The following is a 26,432-nucleotide window of genomic DNA, read 5'->3' as shown; positions in this document are numbered from 1 at the left end:
CTATTTATTTAAAAATATTTGATCTAGATTTTTAGTATTCTAAATTTATTTTATATGTACTTGTAAATATGTGTTAGATAGATCAATGCAACTTGACACTAGATTCAAGCTAAGTCTTTTAATTTTAAAATAAATGATTTGGAATTATAATAAACATCAATATCCTAAAAAAAGGTTGATATTATCATTTTAATATATTTATTTAAATATTAATAATGAAACAAAATTTAATAAAAAGCCTCCGCACGTGCGATAAGACTTTTTATTTTTTATTTTGAGTTTAATATAATTTTTCAATGTAAATTTATTTATTGTTAGTGAGATTACAGAGGAAAGGAATTCTAAGAAATTAAAACTTAAGATTTGAAAATGAGTAAACTTATGGGTTTAGTGTGTGTTAGTTTTTAAGAAAAAATGTATCAAACATGTGTGAGATATATTTAAATAAAGAGTGTGTTAATTTTTAGGAAAAAAATTTCTCGAGTAGTTATTTTTTGTTTTTAAATTTTGTTGAATTACAATTTTAACCTTATTTTTTTTTATTTTTTAAGAATAAAGATTATCTAATTAGATTAGAGATATTTTTGACATTTTTGAAGTCATAATTATTTTTTTTAATCTTGTTAATATATAGGGATAATGAAACAAAATTTAATTCACTTGTCTTAAAATATCTAAATAAAATTATAAGAAAGTTACCTTAAAATCATCAACACAATTTTATTTATAAAAAATAAATTTTATAAAGAGTACAACAAAAATTAATAGCAATTTTTACACCACACCCAAAAAAAAAAAAAAAAAAATACTATGCTCATTTTTTATTTATTTTTGGTCTGGTTAAATTTCTTCCCCTTGAATGAATTTAATTAGTGGGCATAAATTCTATCACAACTCACAAGACGAGGACTGTACAGTTAGGTGTTAGAAAAGGAAAATAGTGCACTTTGAAATGCAAAAGAACAGAGTTTTTTCTTTCTTGTTCTTTTTTCCCTCTCTAGAAGCTTCCATACCTATAGCCCCACACATGACTCTGCCTTCTTCTCTGTTTCTTTCTTCAAATTCCTGATTCAAAACATTAAAACTTTCAATCTCCCCCAAAAATTCTAGGGTTTTTACTTTCTCCGAATCGGTCAGATCAAGATCCAAAAATGGACCATCACCACCATCATCATCATCACCATCATCATCAACAACAACAACAACAACAATGGCGTCCCATGCCAATTCCAGGTAACATCTGTCCCACCTGCTCAAATTCCCACTTCCCATTTTGCCGTCCTTTCAATCAAATTCAAAACCCTAGACCCCCATTCGACGCGCACCTTTTGCCCACGGGTCCGCCCCGCCCGCCGTGGCATAGAAACCCTAGCTTAGATAGAGAACCCTACAATCAATTTCAGTTACAACAGTCTTACAGTAATGGATTCGCAGATGAGTATGATAGGAACTCTAAAAGACCTAGGGTTGATGATATGCAATCTAATAATCAGAATTCTGTTGGGGTTTCTTCTGATATTGAGCGTAGGTTGAAGCTAATTCGTGATCATGGTAGCTCATTGGGTGGACCGATGCTGGGGATGAATAATCACGAAACCAACAGATATGTTCAAGAAAGTTTAGGTTTTGATGGGAATTATGGAAAATTTGATGGTTCTTGGGAGAGTAGGAGTGAATTGGGACCAATGGGTGTTAGGAATATGGAGATGAATAATTTCCATGACCCAAGGTTTGGTCCCGGTGATAGAGTAGGGCAACCATATATGCAGAGTAATAGGAATGGGTTTCTCAATGAAGAAGAATTTGTGCATTCTTCTAGATATGGGATTAATAATGTGGATCAGGCGCCTCCTCCTCCTCCTCCTCCTCCTCAGCATATATCTCAGTGCGTGCCACCTTATCCGGGCTCTGAAGTTCCTAATGATCATTATCATAATACCCATAATCCGCAATGGCGGCAAGTTAGTGATTCTGTGCCAGAAAGTGAATTGAGGTATTCTCATATGAATAATTGGCATGGACCAAGTGTTATGTACCCTGAACAAAGAGGCAGTGTTGCAATGGATAATTATGGTCCTAAAAATCAGCAGCAACAACAACCCTATGGAATGCAGTATCCTGTTGATACGAGACAGCCACTTGATGTTGGTTTTCAATCAAAAGATGGCAATCGTGGTCCAATTCGGCATCATAGTATGCCTGGAGTTACTCAACATGGTGCTCCAAATCTGAATGAGCGTGGAGGATACTTTCAATCACCTTCTGGTGGTAGCATGGTTTTTGAAAATACGGGTCAAACGGAGGCTTCTCGGTTTTATAGTGGGCAGCCTCCTATTCCAGCTTCTCCACCACCACCTCTTCCTTTTGACCCGACATTTCGCCCTTCTTCAGAGTTGAAAGCATACTCTTCACCACCTAAAACAACTGCTTCTCTTTTTCCTGTTGCTGTTAGTTCATCGGCCATGGTGCCTACATCTTATCAACCCATTCCCAAGGCCCACTCTTTGAGCCCACCACCCTATTACCATAATAAACCTCTTATGCATGCTTCCACTGGCTTTTTTTCAGAGGTATGGTTGCCTTGTGACATGTGTTTTGTATTTTCAGCACTGCCCCTTGACTCATCTCTTTACTCTTTACTTCTAAGAAATCTCAAACGATCCACTGAATTTTTTCTAAGCAGGCTGTGGGGGATGGGCAACCTTTTTCTCTAAAGCAATTATCTTCAGATAAGCCAAAAGTTATTGATGCTTCCCACTTATTTAAGCGGCCACATCGAGCTACCCGCCCTGATCATATTGTGATAATCCTTCGAGGGCTTCCAGGTATCTTATTTTGATTGTGCACTTTTATGCATCTTTTGCTAGTTTCATTACTAGACTTTGAGGAATGATGTTGCTGTAATTCTGTAAAGTTAATAATGATTAATATACTCTGTAAATTTTGTGAATACTTGTTCTTCATCTGTAAACAAATGTTGTTTTAATCTTAATCCTTTTTTTTTTTTTTTTTTTTTTTTTTTTTTAAATTTTATTTTCTTCTGTATTATTTAACAAAACTCATACCTCGTGTGTGTGTGTGTGTGTTAGAAAATTTGTCTTCATTTCCAGTCAACCAAGTCTCCAAGTTTATGAATCATATTATGGAAAACTTGTTGCATTTCTCATACTTTCAGGTAGTGGGAAGAGCTACTTAGCAAAGATGTTACGTGACCTTGAGGTGGAAAACGGTGGTCATGCTCCACGTATTCATTCTATGGATGATTATTTCATGACTGAGGTTGAAAAGGTTTGTTGTTGGCTTTTTTTGTCTGTTTGATTATCAATATAGAATCATTTGAGTTCTAGCTTGTAATTATTTAGGAGTGGTTCAAATGCACACATGGTACATTTGATATCTCTCCTCTTTTGAATAAAATCATTTTCTTAACTTAAAACAAGAAGGAGTCCCTTCATGCCTTTTGTTTTGTAAGGTTTAAACAACATAGAATATATACTTACCAAAATATATAATATATTAGTAAGATTTTTTTTTTTTCTGCCCTGAAGATTGAGGAAGGTGATGCTTCAAAGAGTTCTGTTAGAGGCAAGAAACCAATAATGAAGATGGTGATGGAGTATTGTTATGAACCTGAAATGGAGGAGGTATGCATTTTGTTTCGTCTGGAACATTGTTTCAACATGTAAAACTTACCAATGCATATGAATAGATTGGCAAATCAAGTTCTCTGAGGTTTATTTTTAACTATTACCATTGTCATTTCTTCCCCCAATTCCTTTTTTTCCCTATCATGAGAGATGGTATTACTTGGTGTGTGGCAATCGCTTTTGTTTTATTTTATTACTGTATTTGGGCTTATCAAGTTACGTATCGTATATGTATCCTCAAACTGTTGATATTTTCACTTGTCTGTTAATGCAAGTAATCACTGATATCTATTAAGCATTTGCCTCCAAATGATGTATTGTGTATATGCATGTGGGTTTGTGCGTCTAAATGTATATTTCTTTATATTTTCTCAAATACTAATGCAATATACGACAGGCATATCGTTCAAGCATGTTGAAAGCATTCAAGAAGACCCTTGAGGAGGGGGGTTTCACCTTCATTATTGGTAAGCATTTTCTATTCTAAATCTCTGATTAATTCGAAGATTAAATAATTATAGCATTGTTTAATTTTTTTATCACTTCCATTCTTTATGGTATGGGTGTCTCTAAGTTTAGTTGCTTTATTGAGAGTTTAGAAGATGTAATTACTTCATTTTCTGTTTTAAATCTTGTACTCAATTTGGTGACGTCATGTCCTCTTATTTAATTATGTTGACGTGTTTCCTACTAGTCATATTAAATTACTTGGTTTTGATGCTAGTGCTGGCACCAAGCCATAGGCTTTTATGAATTTATCTCCTGTAGAGCACAGGTGTATATAGAATGCCTAATAATTCAAGAAAGTGAAATATTTTTCTATTTTCTTTAAAAAAAATTTCAACCTTCGGCATAGATATAAGATAAAGGAATTAAAGGTATAAATGGTTCTGCTGGTTATGCTGGCTTGTTTCAGCATTCAATAAGTTCAATAATATAGTTTGATTATAGATAAAGTGGTGATGCAGTGCCCATGCACTGCCTTCATTTTCACTAACAACGGATGCAGTTTTCTTCGGCTATTGACCCTTTTGTTGGTGGTATGTGTGCTTCGTCTTAGTGGATGACCGCAATCTGCGGGTAGCTGATTTTGCTCAGTTTTGGGCAATTGGAAAGGTATACCCTCAATTCTCTCTTTTTAACAACCTCTGCCATGTGTTCTGAAGTGAAGACTCAATAAAATTGAAATACACCCAACATAGCGTGGATGGTAGCTTATGTTTCATGTACCTTAGCTGATTTTACTGTTGATATATACTTTCTTACTTTGACTTTATCTGGAATGGTTGTTAGAGGAAATTACTGATGTGCCCAGTCTGTGAATATGGGCTGTTTTACTTTTATTTATTTTTATTTTTTATTTTGGAAATTGGTCAAAGTGAGTTTATTGTAGTTATGGTTGTGTTGATGTTTTCAATGCTGTAATATTCACAAGTTCTGTTTTCTATCAATGGTCTTCCTGGATAAATCTTTTTATTATACTAAAAGGTTTTATTCAAGTTAAATAGGAGACTTACATTCCTGTTTGGGGACACATAAAATGAGCCTTATATGGTTTGTCCCGACCTCAAGTTTTGCATCTGATCCATAATTTTCTGCACAAAATAATTCTTTGCATAGTTCTGTAAAAACCATACCTGAAAATCAGTGCTTGCTCTCAGCAATTCTTCTCCTTCTTAGATATTTTCCCCAATGACTAATTTTCAGCCACTAGAAAAATCACACATGCCTTACACTTCCATTCTAGAAGTACGTGTTTGAGATGTTAGGAATGACTTATGAGTGAGTTATGAAAAGTCCCTGTGGCAGTGTGTCAGGTGTAAGGTGGATTGTGCTGGTGTCACTTGTTTTGCCAAGCTTACTTGTGTAGTTTTCAGTGTCTTGTTTGTGTGTAAGGTCTCGGTGTGCTTGTGAGCTGTCATATTTTGAGGAAGGTGTTCTTGTATGTTATTGTGAATTGCTAATTGGGTGCTTTTGACTTTATAGTAAATAGTGCATTTTGTCTTTTGGCATTCTTCACAGTCTTACACAACAAATCATATTGTCCAGTCTTGATATGGTGAATTGTAGTAGATGAAATTGTTTGGTTACATTTTAAACGAGAAGTAATAAAAATAGATTTTGTATTGCATTGTTGCATGGTGTTGGGTCTTGTTATAATTAACCTAGTTATTGGTATTTTGCTGTGCATGAATTTGTTTTGGCTCAAAATTTGCAATGCCTAGCTGCCCTTTGGCCTTTTTTTTCTTCTTAAATTTGGTGTGGCTAGTCAAAGATTTGGTTCAATCTGATAACTATACTTTAAGAAAAATTGATGACAAAATTTCAATGGTTTTTTGTCCCTTGCCAAAATATTAGAAAATTTGGTTGAATTTTCATACAAAAGGATGCATCTTCCTGTACATATCTTCATGCTATTTGATGCAAGCAGCTACCTTGAATTCTGTTTCGCCTAATGTTTTATTTCTTTTCCAAACTATATGATAATGCTGTTTGCATGTTTTGTTTATTAATCATAAGATGGTGGGAGTTGGTGAATATTCAAGGAACTATTGTCTATGTGAATATCTTTGCCTGTTTTAAGGAAGCTGATCCATGCAGGCACCAAATATGAGAATTTTTCATTTACTGTTTCCATCTGGAAACCAATGTTCTTTCTACTGCTATTTCCTACTAGTGTGTTTCTATGTCTTTGAGGATGGTTGAAGCAGTGGTAGCTTGTGGTGTTATTATTTTATTATTTGCTTCACTCATTGCTCCCTTTCTTCTTTATTGCCAGAGTTCGGGTTATGAAGTTTACATATTAGAAGCTACATATAAGGACCCTGCGGTAAGTTTGTGTTACTTGACAGTTACTAGTTTGGTTTATCACCATTTTAAATTATCCTTCATTCACTGCATGCTATTGTCATTCAATGTTTGGTTCTATTATGTCCAGTGCAAGAATTTCAGTTCGTATTCTTGCCAGTCAAATTTCCTGTTGAAATTGGCATACATTTTATTAGGTGGCATCCTGCATGTAAAATCTGTTTAAATGATGCTCTAGCGCAAGAATGGTCTAGTGGTTCAATTGTGTTGCTTGCTTTTTCCTGGTCTTGGTAAAAGGTGTCTTTTTGGGGGTCCTAATGATGGCATTTAGTAATTCTCTGTATGAAGTAGAAAAACTTATCTCGAAATTGAGGAATGATTTTATTTGTATTTTTTTTGTTTTTGGATTTTAGGGCTGTGCAGCTAGGAATGTGCATGGTTTTACCCAAGATGATGTTGAAAAAATGGCCAGGCAATGGGAGGAAGCTCCATCTTTGTACTTGCAACTTGATGTCAAGGTTTGTTGTAATAATGGTCTTAGTTTTTGTTTTGGGGTGGGTAAAAATATTTAATGGAATTCAGATGAACTTAACTAGTTTGGTCATTTTTAATAGAAGAAAATGCTGTATTCTGTTAGTTAGTGCACTAACCGAAGAAGTTTGAAGATTTTTAAGAAACAATTTGTGGTTGCTTCGCTACTTGGATATTGATGCTGTATTTTTGCTGTCTTTACAGACATTATTCCATGGGGATGACCTGAAAGAAAGTGGAATTCAAGAGGTAACTTAGTATTACTTACCTTCTTTTATTCTTTATTAAAAATATAATTTTTTTAGCATATATTCTGGTGTGAAATGCTTGAATAGCTAAAACATGCCCATCAATTCTACCAAATGTAAATGAAAATTTATTTTCATTAGTTTTGTCGGTTATTATATTTTCAAGTGAAACACCATACAAGGCACGATTCTCATTATAATACACACATTCACTGAGCTTTGGGTCTCCCCACCCCCCCTCTCTCCCTATCTATTTCTATACTTGTTGCAGGCTGATGGAGGTATATTATTGTCAAATTCTATGAGAGATATATCAGAGATGGGTGGCCAATTATGACTTTCACTTTTATATTGGGATATTTTCCAATGAGCTATAGCTCAAGTGGCACTTCCTCCTTTCATAATTATGGGATTGAGGGTGAGGTTATTGGTTCAAGAACCACATGTTGCATGTGCAACTTAACAATAAAGAAGCCTTGAGGCCCTCAAACCATGTAGCATGGACTTTTAAAATTATTATGGCCTTTAGGCTGTTATAGTCATCTCAATCCGGACCAATCAAAATTAGTTTCCATACCACTCAAGATTTGTCAGTATGAATTTAAAGCTTTCTTCACTTTTATTTATACAGAATAGTTGGTGCTTATATTCAGTGCAATCTTTCTGACAGATTATTTGTTTTGCTGTATAATTTATAGGAATAGTTTAGCCTTTTAAGGAAAAAAATTGTAAAATCTACTCTGTTTTTGTATCTATATATGAGCTATAGCCTCTCATTGTTTAGTGTTGTGCTTCTTATTAATTAATTTCCTATGGGATAGGGAACTTTTTAGTCAGTGTTTTAATTGCTTTGATCTAAGATTCATTTTGCATGTAATTCTGGCAGGTAGAAATGGACATGGAAGATGAGGATGTTGATGGAAATTTATCTGGACTGCAAGAAAGAATGCCTGAGAATAACATAGTACCTCCTCTAGGAGAAGATACACCTGATGGTATGCATCAATCCTTGGCTTTATACCTTACATAATATTGATTTTATCTGATATGGTTTGACTCGGGGGTTGTATGTATCTCTATTTGTGTGTTTTCCATAGTATTACTGCCTCTGCATTTATATGCATTTAGCAAGTATACTTTTGTATCTTTAACGCCACTCTTTGCTTTACACTTAGAATCCTTATAATAGATTCTTTAAAAGTGTGTCTATTTCTTATGTGCCTTTTTCCTGTATAATGTTTGAGCTTGCATTAAGGCTGGGTTGGATTGATCCGGTTAGGTAAGAATGAATTTTACACAAATGTTCCATAATTTTTCTTTCGTGACTTGTTTTCCCTAAAAAAATTCGCTTTTGTTAATATATCTCTAACCACATTTGACATAAGAAGAAATCAAGGAATGTGGATGTGGAAGATCTGCAATTAAAATTGAAAAGGATAAAAAGGAAAAAAAAAAATAAAATCAAGACACTCATTGAAAACAAGGATTGTGTCATGCCAGTTGGAGTTAGCATTGTCTATATTGATTATTCTTTTTTTCACCTCCCCTTTTCCTTTTGTTTTTAATGTTTAAGCTTGGTTAAGGCTGGGTCAGCTGGGTAAATGATGAACTTTATACGTCTAGGTATGATTTGATCTCTAATGAGTGTGCTTGTTCATTATTCTATACTATCAAATTTAAATTCTAATTCCTTCTCAAAAAAAAAAAAAAAAAAAAAAAAATCTAATTGTTTGTTGTTTACTTTTTAGAATGTCCTCTAGGCAAGTACCAAATTTTTTATAGAAGAAATATCTAATACTAATATTGCAAAATCCTTCTCCGCATTGTACAAATACAGAAGTCATTGCTTAATTCATTGTTCGTAAATCCATTAAGGACTGACTGTGATAAAAAAATATTATTAATGTGCTTGAGTATTTTAATCTTTAGATTCTTCAAAGGATGGGAATAGATGGGACTCTGAAGGAGACCATCTGACGGAAGAAGTGAAAGAATTAGGTAGGAGTAAATGGTCAGATGATTTAGATGAAGAAGATACTGAAAGAACTGAACGTGTGAAAGGTAATGTAAATGCTCTTTCTGGATTGATTCAAGCATATGGCAAGGGTGCAAAATCTGTACGTTGGGCTGACAAGGTATTTGTTTTTAGTTAGTGCTATTATTTTTTACCACTTTAGATTACATATGAATGTTCATGTATTTTGCTTGATCATAATTTTAAACTGATTCTCGCTATTTTTAATATGCGCATGTTGGTATCTGGTGCATTTGTTATGTGTTTGAGAGAATTGAGAAACAGACATGGAAAACTTCAAATTTCTTTGACATTGTATCGTAACGCAATTAGGCTCTCATAAGTGAGTTGTATATTGTTTTGGGTGAGTTAGTTAAGTAATATGCTAGTAGGTTTCAATAGTCAGTGGGGATATATGTTAGTTATTTACGCTTGAATGACTGTCATCTAAACTACAAACAACAGTTGGACATATCTATGCCTATAAAATTACATCGTGAAATCAAAAATTAATTACAACTTGGGTGCTGAATCAGACACACGGTGTCTCCTATCTGATAGATTTATGACAAACTGATTTCCAGAAGCATCCAAATCAATGACTGCAGTGTCACCAGGCCGGTAATCTCCATGAAGGATTGCTTCACTCAAGACATATATCATGGTATATGTATCAAGATTACTGCCACCCAAATAGTGTTTTCCTCTATCTGGTCCCTGTCCGCACCAACAATAACTGTATGATGCATATGTGCAGATATAAGATATGATTTCTCTCTGGAATCTAGTTCTTGAGTATCTTTTGTGATATGATAGGTAGAATACGTTTACATTGTTGATTATCCATGGTTGTTCATGGCTACCACCTTCGATTGCCTAAACATTTTTGATTATCTGTGGTGGTTCATGACTATCACCTTCGATTACCTATGCCATAGAGGCAGTCACCAGACTATATAGATCCTTTTGGATTTTAATTGGACATGTAGCAGTTCTATTGATGACAGTGTGGGTCAGCAACTAAATGGTTTTTTGTTGAGAATGAGATGCGGAGAAGAGATCAGTATGATTAAATTATGTACTGAGTTGTAATGTAACTAAATGGGAGTTTTATCTTCTGTGATGACTGGGTTAGCAACTAAATGGTTATTTTATTGAGAATGACATGTGCATGAGAGATCAATGTGATTAAATTAGGTACTGAGTTTTAATGTAAAGCTCATAACCATATGTTTGTATTGATGAATAAAATCATGATATGTGGCTAAATGGACTTTGTGGTGGAACTATGTGGTGAGAGTTTACCCAAGGCACTTCAAAAATGAGAAATTAGTTGTGCATTTGATGAATTGAGTGATTGGAGACTACATGAAGTGGTTAACTCGGAGGAATCTTAAGCATCTGAAGGCTTGTTCTCTATCTTCTTGAATTCTGCTGGATGACTTCTAGGAACTGCAGCTATATCCCATTTGCGAATGTGAAATTTCTATGCATGTTTTGGGGGGAATTTTGTTTGTTAATTGTGGCTCTGCAATTTTGATTGCCTCTGTATGTATAATTCTTTTGGTAAGTCTTTTTTATTAGGCATTTTATCTTTTTTAAGTGTCAGTGAGAGATGTTTAACAAATGGGATTGATAGAGACCTATTTGAGGGATAATAGTGTTACTCTGTTCTAAGAGGTGAATATGTTATTTCACTTAAATAAAGGAATAAGGTTACAAATGTTTTGATTTTGATTTTGCTTGTGTGCTTAGAAAGTAATTAGCCTCCTATCTGATTGCTTTGCATAATCCTGGTGGCTATCTATCCTAACAGCTGAAGGCTTCTTCTAATTACTTTTGGGTTGGGTTTAGTTGCATGCCTACGCTTTTTAATTTTGCTGCTTGTATCTTTTGTTGCCCCACTACCCCCTCCACAGGTAGGCAACACTGGATTTTCTTTACATGCAACCAAGAAGGCAGATGTGTCATCTTTAGTGATTGGACCTGGCACTGGATACAACTTGGTTAGTGACTGTCTGGATTTTTTAGAAGACTAATTTAAACTATATATATATATATATTTATTTATTTATATTCATATTTTTCTTTCTTTCGGGATAAGTTACTTTACTCCGCATTCTATCATGAAAATATCTGTTTTACACGAATGTGTACTTTTTGTGCTTGTAGCATAGAATATTTTTTTTGCCATTCTTGTGTGTATTTTCTCTGCAAAAATAAATTACTATTTCATTTCTTAATCGTAATTAGTTGTAAGCTTGCCATGTTTGCTTTCAACACTTGCAGAAGTCCAACCCATTACGTGATGAAACCCCAGCACCAAGCTCTGGTGCTGGTGAGTCAAAGAGGCAGAGCATATTCCAAGAGCGATTACGTGCAGAGCGTGAATCATTTAAATTAGTTTTTGACAGAAGACGACAACGGATTGGACTTGGTTTGGAGGAGGAATAAGTACATTTAATGATGCTTACCTAATTCACCTTGTATCATAATTTTTTTTTCTTTTTTTCTTTTTTTTTTGGGGGGGGGGGGGGGGGGGGGGGGGGGGGTGTTGGTGTGGTTAGTGCAGAGGTTGAGGAAAGGGTGGTTCAGTCCCATTTCTGTAATCATATAGTGTCACCGTCAGGATGGGGACTGTTTGATTAGAAGTTGAATAGTTTTCATACACAATCTTTTGATTGCGAGGATTTGTATTTCATGTTGTTGTAATAATAATTTTTATTAGGATAACTAAATGAAAAATTTTGCAGAGTAAAATTGTCTGTTCGTTGCTTGTTCTTACATATATATATATATATATATATATATATTTGACTTTTTGTCATTTTGAACTTTTGGGGTTTGGAACACCGTGAGTCTTTGCAACCGAACAATTAATATCAGTGATGTTAGGCGTAAGGGTAGATCAAAACACTAAAATGTGGGGTTTGTAATTGGAGTGAGGGTTTGGTTGAATAGCGATTGTGTTGTATTCTCGTCCGCATTCTTTTGTTGTAACTTGTTAGCCAACTATTGACAGATGAGTGTAGCCAAGGATACTATAAATTTCATTATGTAATTCTTACAAATTGATGTGCATCAATTAAAAAAAGAAGTAATTCTAATATTTATTTATCATAAATTTGAAATTCACTAATTATATTTATTGTTACATTAGTTTGTAAAAGTGATGTAATAAAATTTATATTTTTTTTTAGCATGTTCGAGTATTAGTTATTTGAAGTTTTGAATATTGTTTTAGAGACTGTTTTAGATTGGTTACTGGAACAGAACATTTTAGTACCGGTGTTGTTTGAGAGTACACACCCGATATTAAGTGATGTGCAATCTTATTTGTTTGTGATTTTTCCTAGGTTAATGTTTTTTTTTTAATTACTATTTTAAAATATTTCTTTTCTCTTTCCTATTGTATTATCTTTATTGACATCAAGTGCAATACTCAATTGTTATCAAGGTTGAGATTAAGAGTTAAAAAAACAACTTTTAATCTCAGTCCTTAAATTAAAAAAAAGTGAAAACAGTTAAAATTAAAATGTAAAAATAGTAAAAATGTTTGTGTGGGGGAGGGGTGAATTGCACGGGTACAATTTCCTATCCATATCCCTCTAACCTACCCACAAATAACACTTTTTAAATGTTCTCTTTTTTCTTTCTTTTATTTTGGTAAAAAAATGTTCTCTTTCTTTAATCTCTCTCTGTGACCGAATGGAGATCCAGACAAGTGCTTCTACAACCTCCCTCCTATCTTGCTACTGCTTGACATATGAACTTATGAAGTAAATATGGTCGAATAGATACAGAGATAATTTTGCCATTGCTCAACAATCTTCTTCCTATATCGCTGCTACCTAACAGTGGCACAGTAAACCTTCTCATTTCCCCAAGACAGTCTAATTCTCTTGTCCATAATCTAGCACATATCTTGTAATGTCTGGGGTTACCCATCTCCTTTACCCTCTTGGGTTTTTGTTAAAGAGTGAGATATGCGAGTCCCTTATGGCTATTTTCTTTTCTTTCAAAGAAATCATTTACTAAGAAAAAAAAATTTATGGCCATTAAGGACTTAAAATTACTTACCTAAAGAAAAAAAGGGACATCAAATTTTTACGTAGAGAATGATGGATTACAGAAAGTGAAAGACCTATCACGTGTCACATTAACAACCGTGCATATGTATTTCATTTTAATCCTCCCTCTCCCTATGATTTGGTATTATTATTACACATATCCTATCATATCGGATTATGCCATCAAAAAAGTAGTATAGTCCAAAAGCTCTCTTTCTTTCTCTCTCTCTCTCTCCATGGCCACAGCTTGTATTTCGGGGCACTTTCTTGCACGTTTCATCGATCCAGAACCAGCAAAATGCAGTATTTCTGCCTCACCAATTTCCTGCAGTAGACAATCATCTATTCATTTCTTTCACCATGTAAGCCACGCTTTTTATCCCCAACAACATGTTATGGTTATGTCTGTATATTTCTTTGTATCTTACAAACTCAGCTTTGACACACACACATATATATATGTATGTTTCTTAATGCAGAAATATCAATCATGTTCATTGTCCATGAATGGCTGCCAAGGAGACCCCAGAGCACCAATCGGAACCATTGAAACGCGCACTTTTCCAACAGTTCCATCACCTGCATTGGCTATGGACACCCTCAACTCGGCCATTTCACAGTTGAAATCAGACCCACCGCCATTTACATCTGGAATTATTCGTCTCCAGGTAAACTTCTATATTTCGTGTAATCCAATGAGCTCTGCCACTACACAGTATGTATTGTAACTTGGAATTATCTGTAGTGGCCTAGTGAAAGATAAATGGATTCTGCCACGTGGCTGGCTGGTGCGCTATGAATATATTGTTCCTTATCCTGCTATCCTATCTACAGTGCATAGGTTAGGCCGACCATAAGTGGTATGGGAAAATACCGTCGTGACTGTGGACTACAATTTGCAACGAAATCATGACTACAAAATGTGTGTATATTGTTGCGTGCGAAAATAATAGTATATTATTCCTCTCACGTTTATAGTGAGCTTTACATATTAAATTTACGGTGAAATTTATTATAAATGTGAGTAGAGGGAGTATAATTTCACTATACTTTGAAAATACTTAAGCATTTTTCGTGAAAGAGGCATTGTACAAAGTTGTAATTATTGTATGTCATGCAAGAAAATTATCCCCAAATAAAAAAAAAAATTAGGCCCAAGAAGATGGTACTAATAGTAAATTAGAAATAGTTAGAGTGACTTTTAATTTTTTTTAAAATTTTAATAGTGGTAAATTGTAATCGAAAATAGAATAAGTAGTACATCCATGTGAACATTAATTCTATATATTTTTCCTTGATCGAAAGATATTATTCACAATTTAAAAATATAATCCATTTAAGACATGAGTATTTACTATATATCATAGAAAATTTTCTTTTAGGCATTAAAAACGATACTTCCAACTAGCAATGAACACAAATTAGAAATAAAACTAAAATGTACTTTATACCCTTTATGTTTGGGTCATATTTTTAAATCTTTTAAATTTCAAGATTAAACTTGAAATTTATATCCTTGATTATTCAAATAAAATCATTATCAATGTGCCTATTTTTTCTTTTTCTTTTTTCCATTCAAAATGAAATCCTTTTGGGTGGCCGTTAACGGTACAATTTTTAATAAACATCGCACAAAGAGGGCACATTAAAATTGTTCTAATACAAGTATTATATTGCCACTGTCAAATTATGAAGGAGTTTCCCATGGTTTTACAACAAATAATACAAAACTCCGGCGGGTACTTTACTCCTTTCCCGCGCACATAACTAACGTAACTTCCAGTCTATTCATTCCTGGCTCCGATTCAATTTTTGTAAACCCTTTTGATTGTGATTTGTGAGTGAAGGTACCAATCCAACAGAAAATCGAAGCCATTGATTGGCTCCACGCCCAACACTACCTTCTTCTTCCTCGCTGCTTCTTCTCTGGTCGAACTCGAACTGGCAATTCCGATATTTTCAACGGAAATGGCCACAATTCAACCCCAAAAACTCACAATTTGGTCAGTGTCGCTGGTGTCGGCTCCGCCGTCTTCTTTCGCCACATCAATCCCTTCTCATATTCCGATTGGAAGTCCATTAAGAGGTATTCTTCTCATTTTATATATATTTTTGAATAATTTTATGGGAAAAGTTAAGAGATAGATTAGTTTAGGAGATTTTTTTTTTTTTTTTAAAGTAGTTTATTACCAAATGCACTAAAAGCACTTGTTCATAGTTAGGAAGTACAAGGACATGGGTACAGGTACGACACTAGTATGATTCGAGTAATTTTTGAAAAATTATAATACGAGTTTGACACTAGTACGACACGGGTGGGTACGACATTAGTATGATACGGGTATGATACCCCAAATGCAGTGTCTGTGCTTCCTAGGTTAACATGACCATAATTTTATTGCAAGAAATTCTTTCTTTTTCTTCTTTCTGTTATAATTACATTAATGTTTTTGTTTTTACCAATCGGATTCTCGTTATTTACTATCCAACTCATACACTCTTATCTCATGTGATTATTTACTTATTAAGTGCTAATAATTAAATTTGTATTACACTCTATAAATTAGAATAGCAAATTGGAAAATGTGATAAGTGTAGACTAGAATAGGCCTTATTTCAGCAACCACCTTACCGTATTTATTGTATTGTTTTCTTTTTGAACACATGAAAGTTGTTTTTGTAAACGGTTCATTAATTGCATGCATTCTAACTGATTTGGAGAAAAAAACAGCCATCCACATGAACTTTAGTTACATGATTTATTTAATGTGTCATTTGATTTAACACATGTAAATGGTTTTATGAATTGCCATATAATGGTTTGGAGGAATCCTTGTCGTTCGTAAGCTCAAACTTCATATTTCTAAAGAATTAGCAATGAAGACTCCGAGTAAATTGTTAGCTACTCATCTCCATGTTACAAAATGAAGGGTGTAAATTTCTGTTTTTTTCTTTTAGAAGAAGTGTTGCTAGTGCTTGGTGCATGCAATGGTCAAGTAGTTAGTTTACTTGGACAAGAAACATAGTAACAACTAATGCAAGTCTATTTCACGGACTAATTTTAAGGTGAATGATCAATTTTATATTGTTGGTGTTTCTGCATTTTAAAAGCCAGCATATAAATGGGAATCCTGATTTCTCTTTTCTTTATTTGAAGGTTTCTTTCAAATAAGTGCCCTTTAATCCGTGCTTATGGGGCTATCCGTTTTGATGCACGGTCTAACATATCATCTGAATGGAAGGATTTTGGTTCATTTTACTTTATGGTCCCTCAGGTAGAGAAGTTGTATTCTTTCACGATGTAGTTAGTAACTTTAGGTCATGTTTCTTGTTAGTATTAATACTATCTGCTGCTAGATACTGAATGACAGGTTGAGCTAGATGAGCTTGAAGGAAGCTCAATGCTTGCCACAACTGTTGCATGGGACACTTCCCTTTCATGGACATGGGCAATGGCTATTGATGCACTTCAGGCTACAATGTGCCAGGTCCATATATTTGGTTTGACGATGATTAGATATTGGGTGTTTGTCTTTTACACCATCCTGTTTATGCATTCTTTAATGAAGCAGGTTTCTGCCATTGTTGTAAAGTTGCGGAAAGAAGTTCCTAAAACATTTATTCTAAGCAATAATCACATTCCCAGTAAGACCTATTGGGATCTTGCTGTTAACAGAGCTTTGCAGCTGATAGACACAGGAAACTCAGCACTGATTAAGGTGCTAAATAATCTCTCTGCTGAGCTTCTCTTTAGTATTAGTTTTTGAGGATTTCATTTTCTTTACTTGTGAACATCAATCTTGTCTTGAAAATTCAGGTTGTACTTGCACGAAGCAGCAGAGTGGTAACCACTACTGATATTGACCCTATAGCATGGTTGGCTTGTTTACAGGTACTATTTTTTTTTTTTTTTTGGGGGGGGGGGGGGGGGGGGGGGGTTTTAATCTTTCTTCACTGATAAATGGATTACTTCTGTAAAAATTGTAGTAACAAATTAAGATTAGCATACATGAGCTAAACTTGCAGGTTGAAGGGGAAAATGCTTATCAGTTTTGCCTACAGCCACCTAATGCAAGGGCATTTATTGGAAACACGGTAACTGGGTTACATGTCTTATCTCACATTAATTAAGCTTATGTTTTTGTACACAGCTTTTCTGTTATTCTCTATACAGTGTTGCACAATTTGAAATTATTGCTGATGAAATAGATTTTGCATGGTTTCCTTTTTCTTTATTCATACTTTGATGGTAGCATGACTCAACTTTAAGATAATATGCTGAGGCAGAGGTTCCTTGTGAGGATTCATTGTTACTTTCTTACCTTATATCACTCCCTAAGGATGGGATACATATTATCAATGCCTTATGTTTCTAACAAGGCAGTCAGTTTCTTCTTAGATCATGAAGGAAGTATTCTTTCCTTCATTTTAATTTTGCAAAAAGGAACTATTTTTTTTATTATAGAATTTTCATTTTTCTGTTCAGCTACCAGCTACATTGCTTGTTCCCAGAACTGGGTGATACTTGACAATCATTTCACTTTCAAATTCCTTGGACTTGATGCCCAGCATTAAACTTCATTTCCTATCCTTCTTGGGATGTTTAATATCGATTTCATTCAAAGAAAGCATAAAATTAGTAGTTTTAATTTATATGATTGTCCATTTGGAACATTTTTAAGGGTAAAATTATGTGGAACAAGTTACGCTTTGATACCAAAACTGATGCAGAACAGTGAGTGATCTAATGCAAAAAAATTGATGCAGTGAATCAAATAGAACAGAAAAATAAAAATAGAATCTAGAAATAAGCACCTAGGGTTGTTTGGAGTTAGCACCAAGTGGGGGCAGAAATCTAGGAATCAGCACGAAGGCATTGAAATAATTCCAATAGAAATGTTTCTCGTTATAAACTTGTCTCCGTTGGAGTATAATAATGCACATATAGATTACCATGACTAAACCCTTAGCTAATAAAATCCAATGAACCAATTAAATTAAACTAAATTTGTCTTTGCCCGTCCTACAAAAGTTCATTAAATTATACTCAGTATTAAGCTCCCTCGCCCTCTCCCTCTTTTCTTGGTCTCTTCCTCTTTTATTTTAGTTTAACTTATATCAAATTTGTGAATAGCCAGAGCAACTATTTCACAGAAAATGTCTTAGCATTAATAGTGAGGCTTTGGCTGGAACCCGTGGTAGAGGTAGATCAACAACTCTAGATCTTCAAGTAGAACTGGACTTGCTTTCCAGGTTAATATTTCATTACTTTAAACTTATTGGTTGTTCATTTGAAGGGATGTTTATATCATTGTCAATGATGGATATAATTTCAATTGCGTGTGACTAGCTAACATCCAACTTGTATTAAATAACTTATTCTTGTATTGATTTTGCAGTCCCAAGGACCACCTTGAGTTTACAATAGTGCGAGAAAGCATACGAAAAAAATTAGAGGCAAGTTTCATTTTGCTGCCAATTTAACTGATTTGTTGCATAGATTTTTTTTGTATATTGTCCATTAGTTGTATGTAATTGAACTACTTGAAAAAAACATAAAGGTTGTTTGTAATTGATCTATTATTCTCGGCCCTTTCAAGTTCATGTTCTGTGTGTGTGAGAGAGAGAGAGAGAGAGAGAGAGAGAGAGAGAGAGAGAGAGAGAAAGAGGATATTTTTATTTTTCCTTGGACAGAGTATGGCTAGTATAGAGTAAAAGAGTTTATCTCATATTGTCATTCCACCTAAAACTCAAATACTCTACTGTAATGATCTAGGTATGTGGATAGTAAGCCTATTAATTGTCCATGTTGAGTCACATGCCTTTTCTATGGCAATGGACCAGTGCAGTCCATATGTGACCTGCTTATCTCTTGCAGTCCTTTTGGCACTTTTGAGTTTTTCTTTGTTGTCTAAGCAACCACCATCATTTTCTTCATATTATGGCATTTTGATAATTATGATACCATTCATAAATTGCCTTTTCGTTTTGGCCTTTAAACCTAGAACATCTATATAAGCAGATTGCCATGTGACATGGCATTAGCAGCTGACACCAGCACCCTTGTAGTGCACACTTTACACTCTTATTCTGTTGAATTCTGCTTTGCAGGCTGTATGTAATGGGGTTGTGGTTGAACCAAAGAAAGCGATAAGGAAACTCCCAAGAGTCCAGCATTTATATGCTCAATTGGCAGGCAGGTTAAGAAGCGAGGATGATGAGGTGAAAGCAATATAGTGCTGTGTCCAAAATAATAAGTTCCCTTCCATCCTGTAGAACTTAGATTCAGATTCAATTTGCATATTTCGCATCCTGCTTGTTTACTCTCTTGAAACCAAATTACATCACAGTGCAGTTTCTTTACGTTCACAAAGTTTTAGGACAAATTACATTTTAGATCCAATTGTTTAAGGGTGATTGCAAATCAAACCATGGAATTTCAAATCTTGCATTTAAAATCTTAGGCTTTCTCAGTCATCCCTAAACAAAAGATTTAAGGAAATTTTGTTACAGTTAAGAAAGTCTGAGGTTTTAAATGCAAGATTTCAAAGTTTAAGGTTCAATTTGAAACCATTAATATAAAGTTTAAAATGTAATTTGGCCAAAAGTTTTAAATATTGATTTTTAATATATGGAAGATACAATAGTTTGTTTGGGAGGGGATTGTAGGGGCTAGGGTTGGATCAGTGTGTAGGTGGCCATGTGGCTTTTTTGTTTGTTTGTTTAGGGATCAAAATGATGTTTTTGCATAATTTTTTTCTTGTTTTAGGCACGTGTTTAGCAAACAGTGTGAGAGAAAACTAGATGGAGGGGGTGAATTGAAATGTATGTAAAAACTCAAGGTTTTAATTGGAACTTTCAAATGTTTAAGGTCTAAATTTGAAACCACCCCCACACTATAAGGTTTAAAATGAAGTTTTCCTTTCATTCCCCTGTTACCTGTATTATTTAGAGAGTTCTACTTTTTTGTCTTTCTATTTTCCAGTTTGACATCTTGGCTTCTCTTCATCCAAGTCCAGCAGTTTGTGGGTTTCCAACAGAAGAGGCACGTCTGTTTATTGCAGAAACTGGTAATTGCTATTTTACTGTAGTTTTTCAGTTGCACTGTCCTAAATTTCTTTATTTTATTTTTTTGGTTTTTTAAAATAAGACATTCCATAATCCTTTGGCTTAATGATCTGTATTGTTTGATTGTGTTAGTTTAAGAGAAGAGAATTTTGTCTTGAGTTGACAACTAAGGTAGAACATGATAAGGAAACCAAGACCTCAAAAACTGTGTAGACCTTGTATAAAAGACCATGGAAGTGTATAATGTTTGGAATAGCTGGGATATGCTAGTAATACTGATAAGTGATGGGTGTGAAAGGGAAGGTGGTGGTTGTGTTTGTGCTGGTTATGCTATTTGTGGTGATGAAGTGGTTTATGTGGTGGTGGTGGTCCTAAAGAAAGTCTGTCTTGTTGGTGTTGGTTGGGGCAGTGGTGTTGGAGGTAGTGTTGGTAGAATTTGTAAATTGAGCGCTAGATTTTTCTAAATTTGGAACTGTGGTGTGGTGTCATACAGAGTTATGGCTTTAATGTAGTACTGCTGTCCTAGACCTTGGAGCCCAATTTGTTGAAAGGAGAGGATGAACCTACTTTCAAAATGGTTTTTGGATACCCTATGCACTTGCAAGAACTTGATTCTAAGAACTGGGATTGAAATAGAAAATGTATAATAAGTGAGAGTATTAAGAATTGAACCATATACCTCATGGACCAAACATAAAGTACTCTTAATCGGGCTACATAGCATGTAACTTAAAGAAAAAGTTAAAACACACACACTGTGGAGGTGCTCCTGCTCTGCAGATGGGTCACCTAGGTCTGGACAGTGCAGGAAACTTTATTGTATAAGCAGTTCAGCACCTGTTTTGATATCTGTACTGTACGTAGGCAGATTGTCTCAGGTGCACTATTTGGAGGGAACAAAATAAGCGAGCCTTTGAAGATTCAGAACGGTGTACGACAGATTTGAAGCTGATCCTTTTACATTTCTGTTTGATTAGATGGTGGTGTTACCAGGCCATGCCTTTCCTACCTCTATTTATTTTCTAGATTGCAGTGACTTTGCTTGAGTTTGGCCATCTTAGTATAAATCTAGTGTACTGGGAGGCTCTTTGATTTTCTTTAATAAATTTTCTAACTTATACCCAAAAAAAAAAAAAAAAAAAAGATTTGATATGCCTTCTAAAACCTACTTTTTAAAACCAAAGAGCGTTTTTGGTTGCTAATGTTTGTAAAATTGTGTTATATATCTTTTTTAGAAGTATTTGACCGAGGAATGTATGCTGGGCCTGTTGGTTGGTTTGGAGGAGGAGAGAGTGAGTTTGCTGTTGGCATCAGGTCAGCATTAGTGGAAAAGGTGAGCTAAGTGAATTCTTCTATTTATTTATTTTTTTCTCCCTCTCTTTTAGCTAGTAGGAACTACATTCAAAACTTATGATGTTGTTGTTAGATTGAGTAGTGGTTCCCCATTTTTTTAAGATGGGGCAGAACTAATAAGAGAAATTTTATTAATAGTAAGCTTTTAGTAGTAGTAAGAATAATTTATCTAGGGTCACGCTGACCTAAGTTAATTCTATTGCTGTTTCCTACTTTTTTTTTTTTGGATAAATACCTCTCCCACGTTGATGTTCATAAGAATTGTATTCATGCTGTTGCCAACATCTTACTGCTTACCAACTTGGAACCTAGGGTCTTGGTGCATTGATCTATGCTGGAACAGGGATAGTGGAAGGAAGCAATCCATCTTTAGAGTGGGATGAGCTGGAACTCAAGACATCTCAGGTATACCTGTGCATGCAATTGCATATGGGTGGGTGGATGGGGATGTATATGGATGGGTTTTGCATGGGTGTGTGAGGTGTGTTTGTTTGAACGTGTGTCGTTGCTCTTTATAATCTGGTTTATATGTATCCAAGTTTATGCGTGTGAAGGGCACAAACTTTGTTAAGAGCCACTGTGTTTGTGTTTGCTTCAACTCTTAAGAGCCCATGTTTTTGCATCATCATCAGCTCTGTTGGAACACGCTGCTGAATGCCATTTATATATGTCTGTTCTGCAGTTTACCAAGTTGCTTAAGCTTGAAGTGCCTCTGCACCAAAAGTTGATAACTTGAGGAGTATAGACTGAAAGGTTAGTCGCTGTGACATAGTCTTTTTTGATTGCAGCATTCTCTGAACATAAGTTTGTTTCTTTCTCTTTCTTCTTTGTATGAATCCGCAATGAATTCTACAGAGAGAGAAGTTTGCTACTGAGTTGATGAGACATATAGATTACAGTTCATATGTTCCAAACTAGTTGTACCCTATATTTTCCTTAAAAATTCTTAGAACTTATTCTGATTGTTCAATTTGTCCAGATTGGTGTAGTAACCAGTGGAAAGCATTAAAACAAAGGTCAAGTTGCTGGAGAAGTTACAATAATCATAGGCAAACTGTATATACAGCAACTCTGGCTTTGCAATATTCATGGGGAAATGAGGTTGCAGGGTGGTAGATTATGTCATCGCAGATCTTCTGAAATATAACTTCAGTCTTATGCAGCATCCGGAGAACTAGTCTTATCTCCATTACATCTATTTAATTTGAATGTGTTAAACATCTACATGTCTTATACCTGTTCAAATAAGCTGTGACCTTGGTAGTATTATTTCAGTATCCTTTTGGCTTCAAATATAGGAGGGACATGCCTTAAGCAAAACATTCTTGCAGAAATTGCATCTCTTGGAGGTTGTAAATTTGAGTGGTTTTGTGTTAATAATTTACCACAAATTAGAAATTTAAATTTATGTGGCGACTGATGTCCTAAAGTGGAGACTGGATTTCTTTATTGAAGAGTGGATTGTTCCTGCTGGTTGATTCCTATTTTGAGTTGCATTGCGTAATCTTTCACTCCAGCGTAGTTCCATGAGCTAGTGTTGTAGGTTCAAATTGTTGACTTGGCTTTGTTTGAAATGGAAACTGCCAAGTTTTTTCATCTTTGGCTGGTTGACCGTCTTTCCACATTGGGTTCTGTTGAATTTTATTTCAAGTTCATTTTTAATTTGCTAAGCATCTCTGAACCTGGATGTTTTTGAATGAATTTAGCAGAAATAATAATCTAACTATTGCGTTGCTAATTTAAGTTAATCTTTCCCATGTGACTGACTACTCCTGTATTAGCAGAAATATAATCTGAGAATTTATTTCAGATGCTTATATTAAGTAGTCAGAACTACTCCTGTATTAGCAGAAATATAATCTGAGAATTTATTTCAGATGCTTATATTAAGTAGTCAGAATTAATTATTTTTGGGTATATAGCCCATGGAATAGATGATAAAGCTACTCATTTTAGTTCCAGATTGGCTTATTTATGCCCATTAAGCAACCTAAATAAAATCATCTTCAAGCTCTATGGCTTGGCTTAGCTGCCATGATCTGGAGTCTATTTTGGGCAATACCTCTTTTAAGTTAGATTGCCCTTCCATTTAAGCCCTTTCAAATTTAACCTGTTAAACAAAAGCTCCATGCTATTGCTTAACCAGAACTCTTTCTTGACCATACTTAAAAATTCTATGAAAAGACCCTTCGAATATTAAAGAAACATTTTTGCTATTTGACTTAGTAAAGGAATACGTCTAGCAACAGATCTAGTTAGTCAATTTTTTTAAACAACTTGTTGAAGTGCTAGGTTGTGAGTGGCATTAGTATTCATGTAAATGTGATGTTAACCATCACAATTTACCACAAGTTATGAAAAGAGAATAGTCCATGTCAAAGTTGCTTAATAAAGTACTATTAGCCAAAAAACAGGAAAATATTATTCTATCAAGAATGCAAATCTTCTCTCTGTGTCATCTCTCAAACATTTATAGAAAATAGAAACAGCAAAACCAATTAGAAAAATGATATTCTTTCCTCTGAGTTGTCTACAACCTCTATTTTAACCACATGGTTTAGTTTTGTTTGAGATCCATATAGATATACATGTATACGTATCTCAACAAGGCTTATGCCCATCGCACTTGAGATGACCTGCAAAGTCTGTCGAGCTTACTTCAAAAGTCTTTGGTTTCATATCTTCTTTGTACATATTTCTAATTGGACCTCTAGATTGGAAAAAGAAGGCTCCATTCAACATCAAATCACCCTTTGAACTCCAATACCATGAGTTCCATTCACTCTGAGGGATAGAATTTAAGCAACCTAAATAAAATCATTTTCGTGTGCTTAGTTTAGCCTTCCATGATCTAGATTCTACTTTGGGCAATGATTCTTTTAAGTTATATTAGCTAAATTTCCGCACGATGTATAGTGCAACTTATTATTAGTTTTCTCTAATATTTCAATAAGTTTTGGTAAGAATCTTTTAGCTTAGCTGGTTGATATCTCATAATGTTTTTAATAGAGACATCTAGGTTTTAAATCCCCACCCTAACTATCGATGCATAAAAAAAAATTCAATAAATTTATTTGTAAGAAATTGTAATTTTAGTTATTTTTATAGACGAAATAGAAAAACATTATGAATAGTGTGATAATGATTTTATCATACTATATATGTTTTACAAATTGAAAATTGCATGATATAGTGGATAATATAGATAGGCATGTTTCTTGTCTACTAAAAAATGCAAATGTCCTTCAATAATTTTTTTACATTCTTGATTGTGTATAACTACTTTTTTTTTTTCCCCTTTTTGTTAGACATTGTTTCAATTTTTACAAAAACAAATAAATTTGAGCAAGAATAACATGTTTTAAATCAATTGTTTCTCACATAACAAAAAATTCAATTGTTTCTCGTATAAATCTTAGAAAAATGATATTAAAATTTTATTATGCTTAAAATAATTAATATAACACAATAAACATATTTAATCTTTCTAATTACATACAATAAACATATCTATATGAATTAACAAATATTTAATTTTTTATGCCTTTTGAGTCAATTATTATCAAAGCAACAAAACATGAGAAAGAATGTCATATTCTAAATTTATTATCATTATTTTAACTAAAAATTATTTCTTATATAGATTTTATAAAAGTAATCATATAAATTCATTTGATATAAATAATTAAAGCATAACTATAAATAATTAATATATGCATTTACTCTATTGTTTAATTCAATGAACTAATATTTTGATATAAATACAAACTTTGTTGAAGTAGAAGTCTAAATAAAGGTAATTTCAAGAAATTTGTCACATGATACAATTCCATATTCTCCTACATGAAATCTTTGCTTATATATATTGGTTGCCCACCATTTCAGAATTTAACCGGGTAATGCTCAAGCAGAATGTCAAAGAGCATGCAACCAACAAAAGATCAAAAGCTTCATGCTATTGCTAAACCAGAACTCTTTCTTGACCATACTTAAAAATTCTATGAAAAGACATCACCAAATATTAAAGAAACATTTTTGCTATTTGACTCAGTAAAGGAATAAGTTTAGCAACGAGTCTAGCTAAACAATTTTTTTTGCACAATTTGTTGAAGTGGTAGGTTGTGAGTGGCATTAGTAGTGTGTTTATGTGAAAATGATGTCCACTCAACCAAGTCCACCTCCACTACCGCTTCTCTAAACTCGATAATGAACTTACGGATCACCTTCTTTAGAGACATGGTCGGATTCAGAGCACTTTCAAGGACTTAGCTTTGTTACTTCATAGCTATGGAAAATGACGATAGAATGGAAGAAAAGAAAAGAAAAAGAGGGAACAGACAGTGTTTCACTTTCTTAGCTCCATTTAGTTTTGCTTCAAACATATGGAATTATAACACGTGCGTGGGCGCACAAAAATATTAGTGACTTTAATGTGTAGGCAAATAATGGAGACTTGGAAAGTGTTATGTCCATAACAATTTCACAACAATTTTTAATTGTCAAAGGTAAGGTGTCAGGCATTGTAAAAGAATTAATTTCAAACTATTGCAATGATAACTTTGTTGCAATAAGCTATTAGTTCACAATTTTCGTTGCAATAGTTTACAAAAATAATTGGTATCAATTTATTGCAATGATTTCTTCATTTTAAATTATTGCAACAATTTTTTCTAACATATTAAAGTTTCTATTC

General features: G+C 34.0%; 2 protein-coding genes across 2 annotated transcripts; both read left to right on the top strand.

The window, feature by feature from the left end:
- Positions 1-906: 906 nt before the first annotated feature.
- On the top strand, positions 907-12,008 carry LOC115965439. The gene is made up of 13 exons (XM_031084666.1): positions 907-2,570; positions 2,684-2,825; positions 3,176-3,288; positions 3,549-3,644; positions 4,045-4,114; positions 4,708-4,763; positions 6,427-6,477; positions 6,869-6,973; positions 7,191-7,235; positions 8,121-8,229; positions 9,164-9,369; positions 11,168-11,254; positions 11,538-12,008. The coding sequence occupies exons 1-13, from the start codon at positions 1,152-1,154 to the stop codon at positions 11,700-11,702; spliced, it is 2,664 nt and encodes an 887-aa protein (XP_030940526.1). The 5' UTR covers positions 907-1,151; the 3' UTR covers positions 11,703-12,008.
- A 1,484-nt stretch (positions 12,009-13,492) lies between these two features.
- On the top strand, positions 13,493-23,223 carry LOC115963350 (isochorismate synthase 2, chloroplastic). Its single transcript, XM_031082315.1, has 16 exons — positions 13,493-13,680; positions 13,798-13,986; positions 15,166-15,404; positions 16,476-16,593; positions 16,690-16,806; positions 16,891-17,037; positions 17,136-17,210; positions 17,345-17,413; positions 18,453-18,571; positions 18,718-18,775; positions 19,430-19,540; positions 20,304-20,388; positions 21,622-21,719; positions 22,052-22,144; positions 22,422-22,492; positions 22,719-23,223. Exons 1-15 carry the CDS (start codon positions 13,555-13,557, stop codon positions 22,473-22,475), a joined length of 1,698 nt encoding a protein of 565 aa, XP_030938175.1. The 5' UTR covers positions 13,493-13,554; the 3' UTR covers positions 22,476-22,492; positions 22,719-23,223.
- Positions 23,224-26,432: the final 3,209 nt, after the last annotated feature.

This window comes from Quercus lobata, chromosome 10 (assembly GCF_001633185.2).
Source record: "Quercus lobata isolate SW786 chromosome 10, ValleyOak3.0 Primary Assembly, whole genome shotgun sequence".
NCBI classification, from domain to species: domain Eukaryota; kingdom Viridiplantae; phylum Streptophyta; class Magnoliopsida; order Fagales; family Fagaceae; genus Quercus; species Quercus lobata.
Note: the sequence above shows the minus strand (reverse complement) of the source record. Positions and strands in the feature narration are given on the sequence as shown.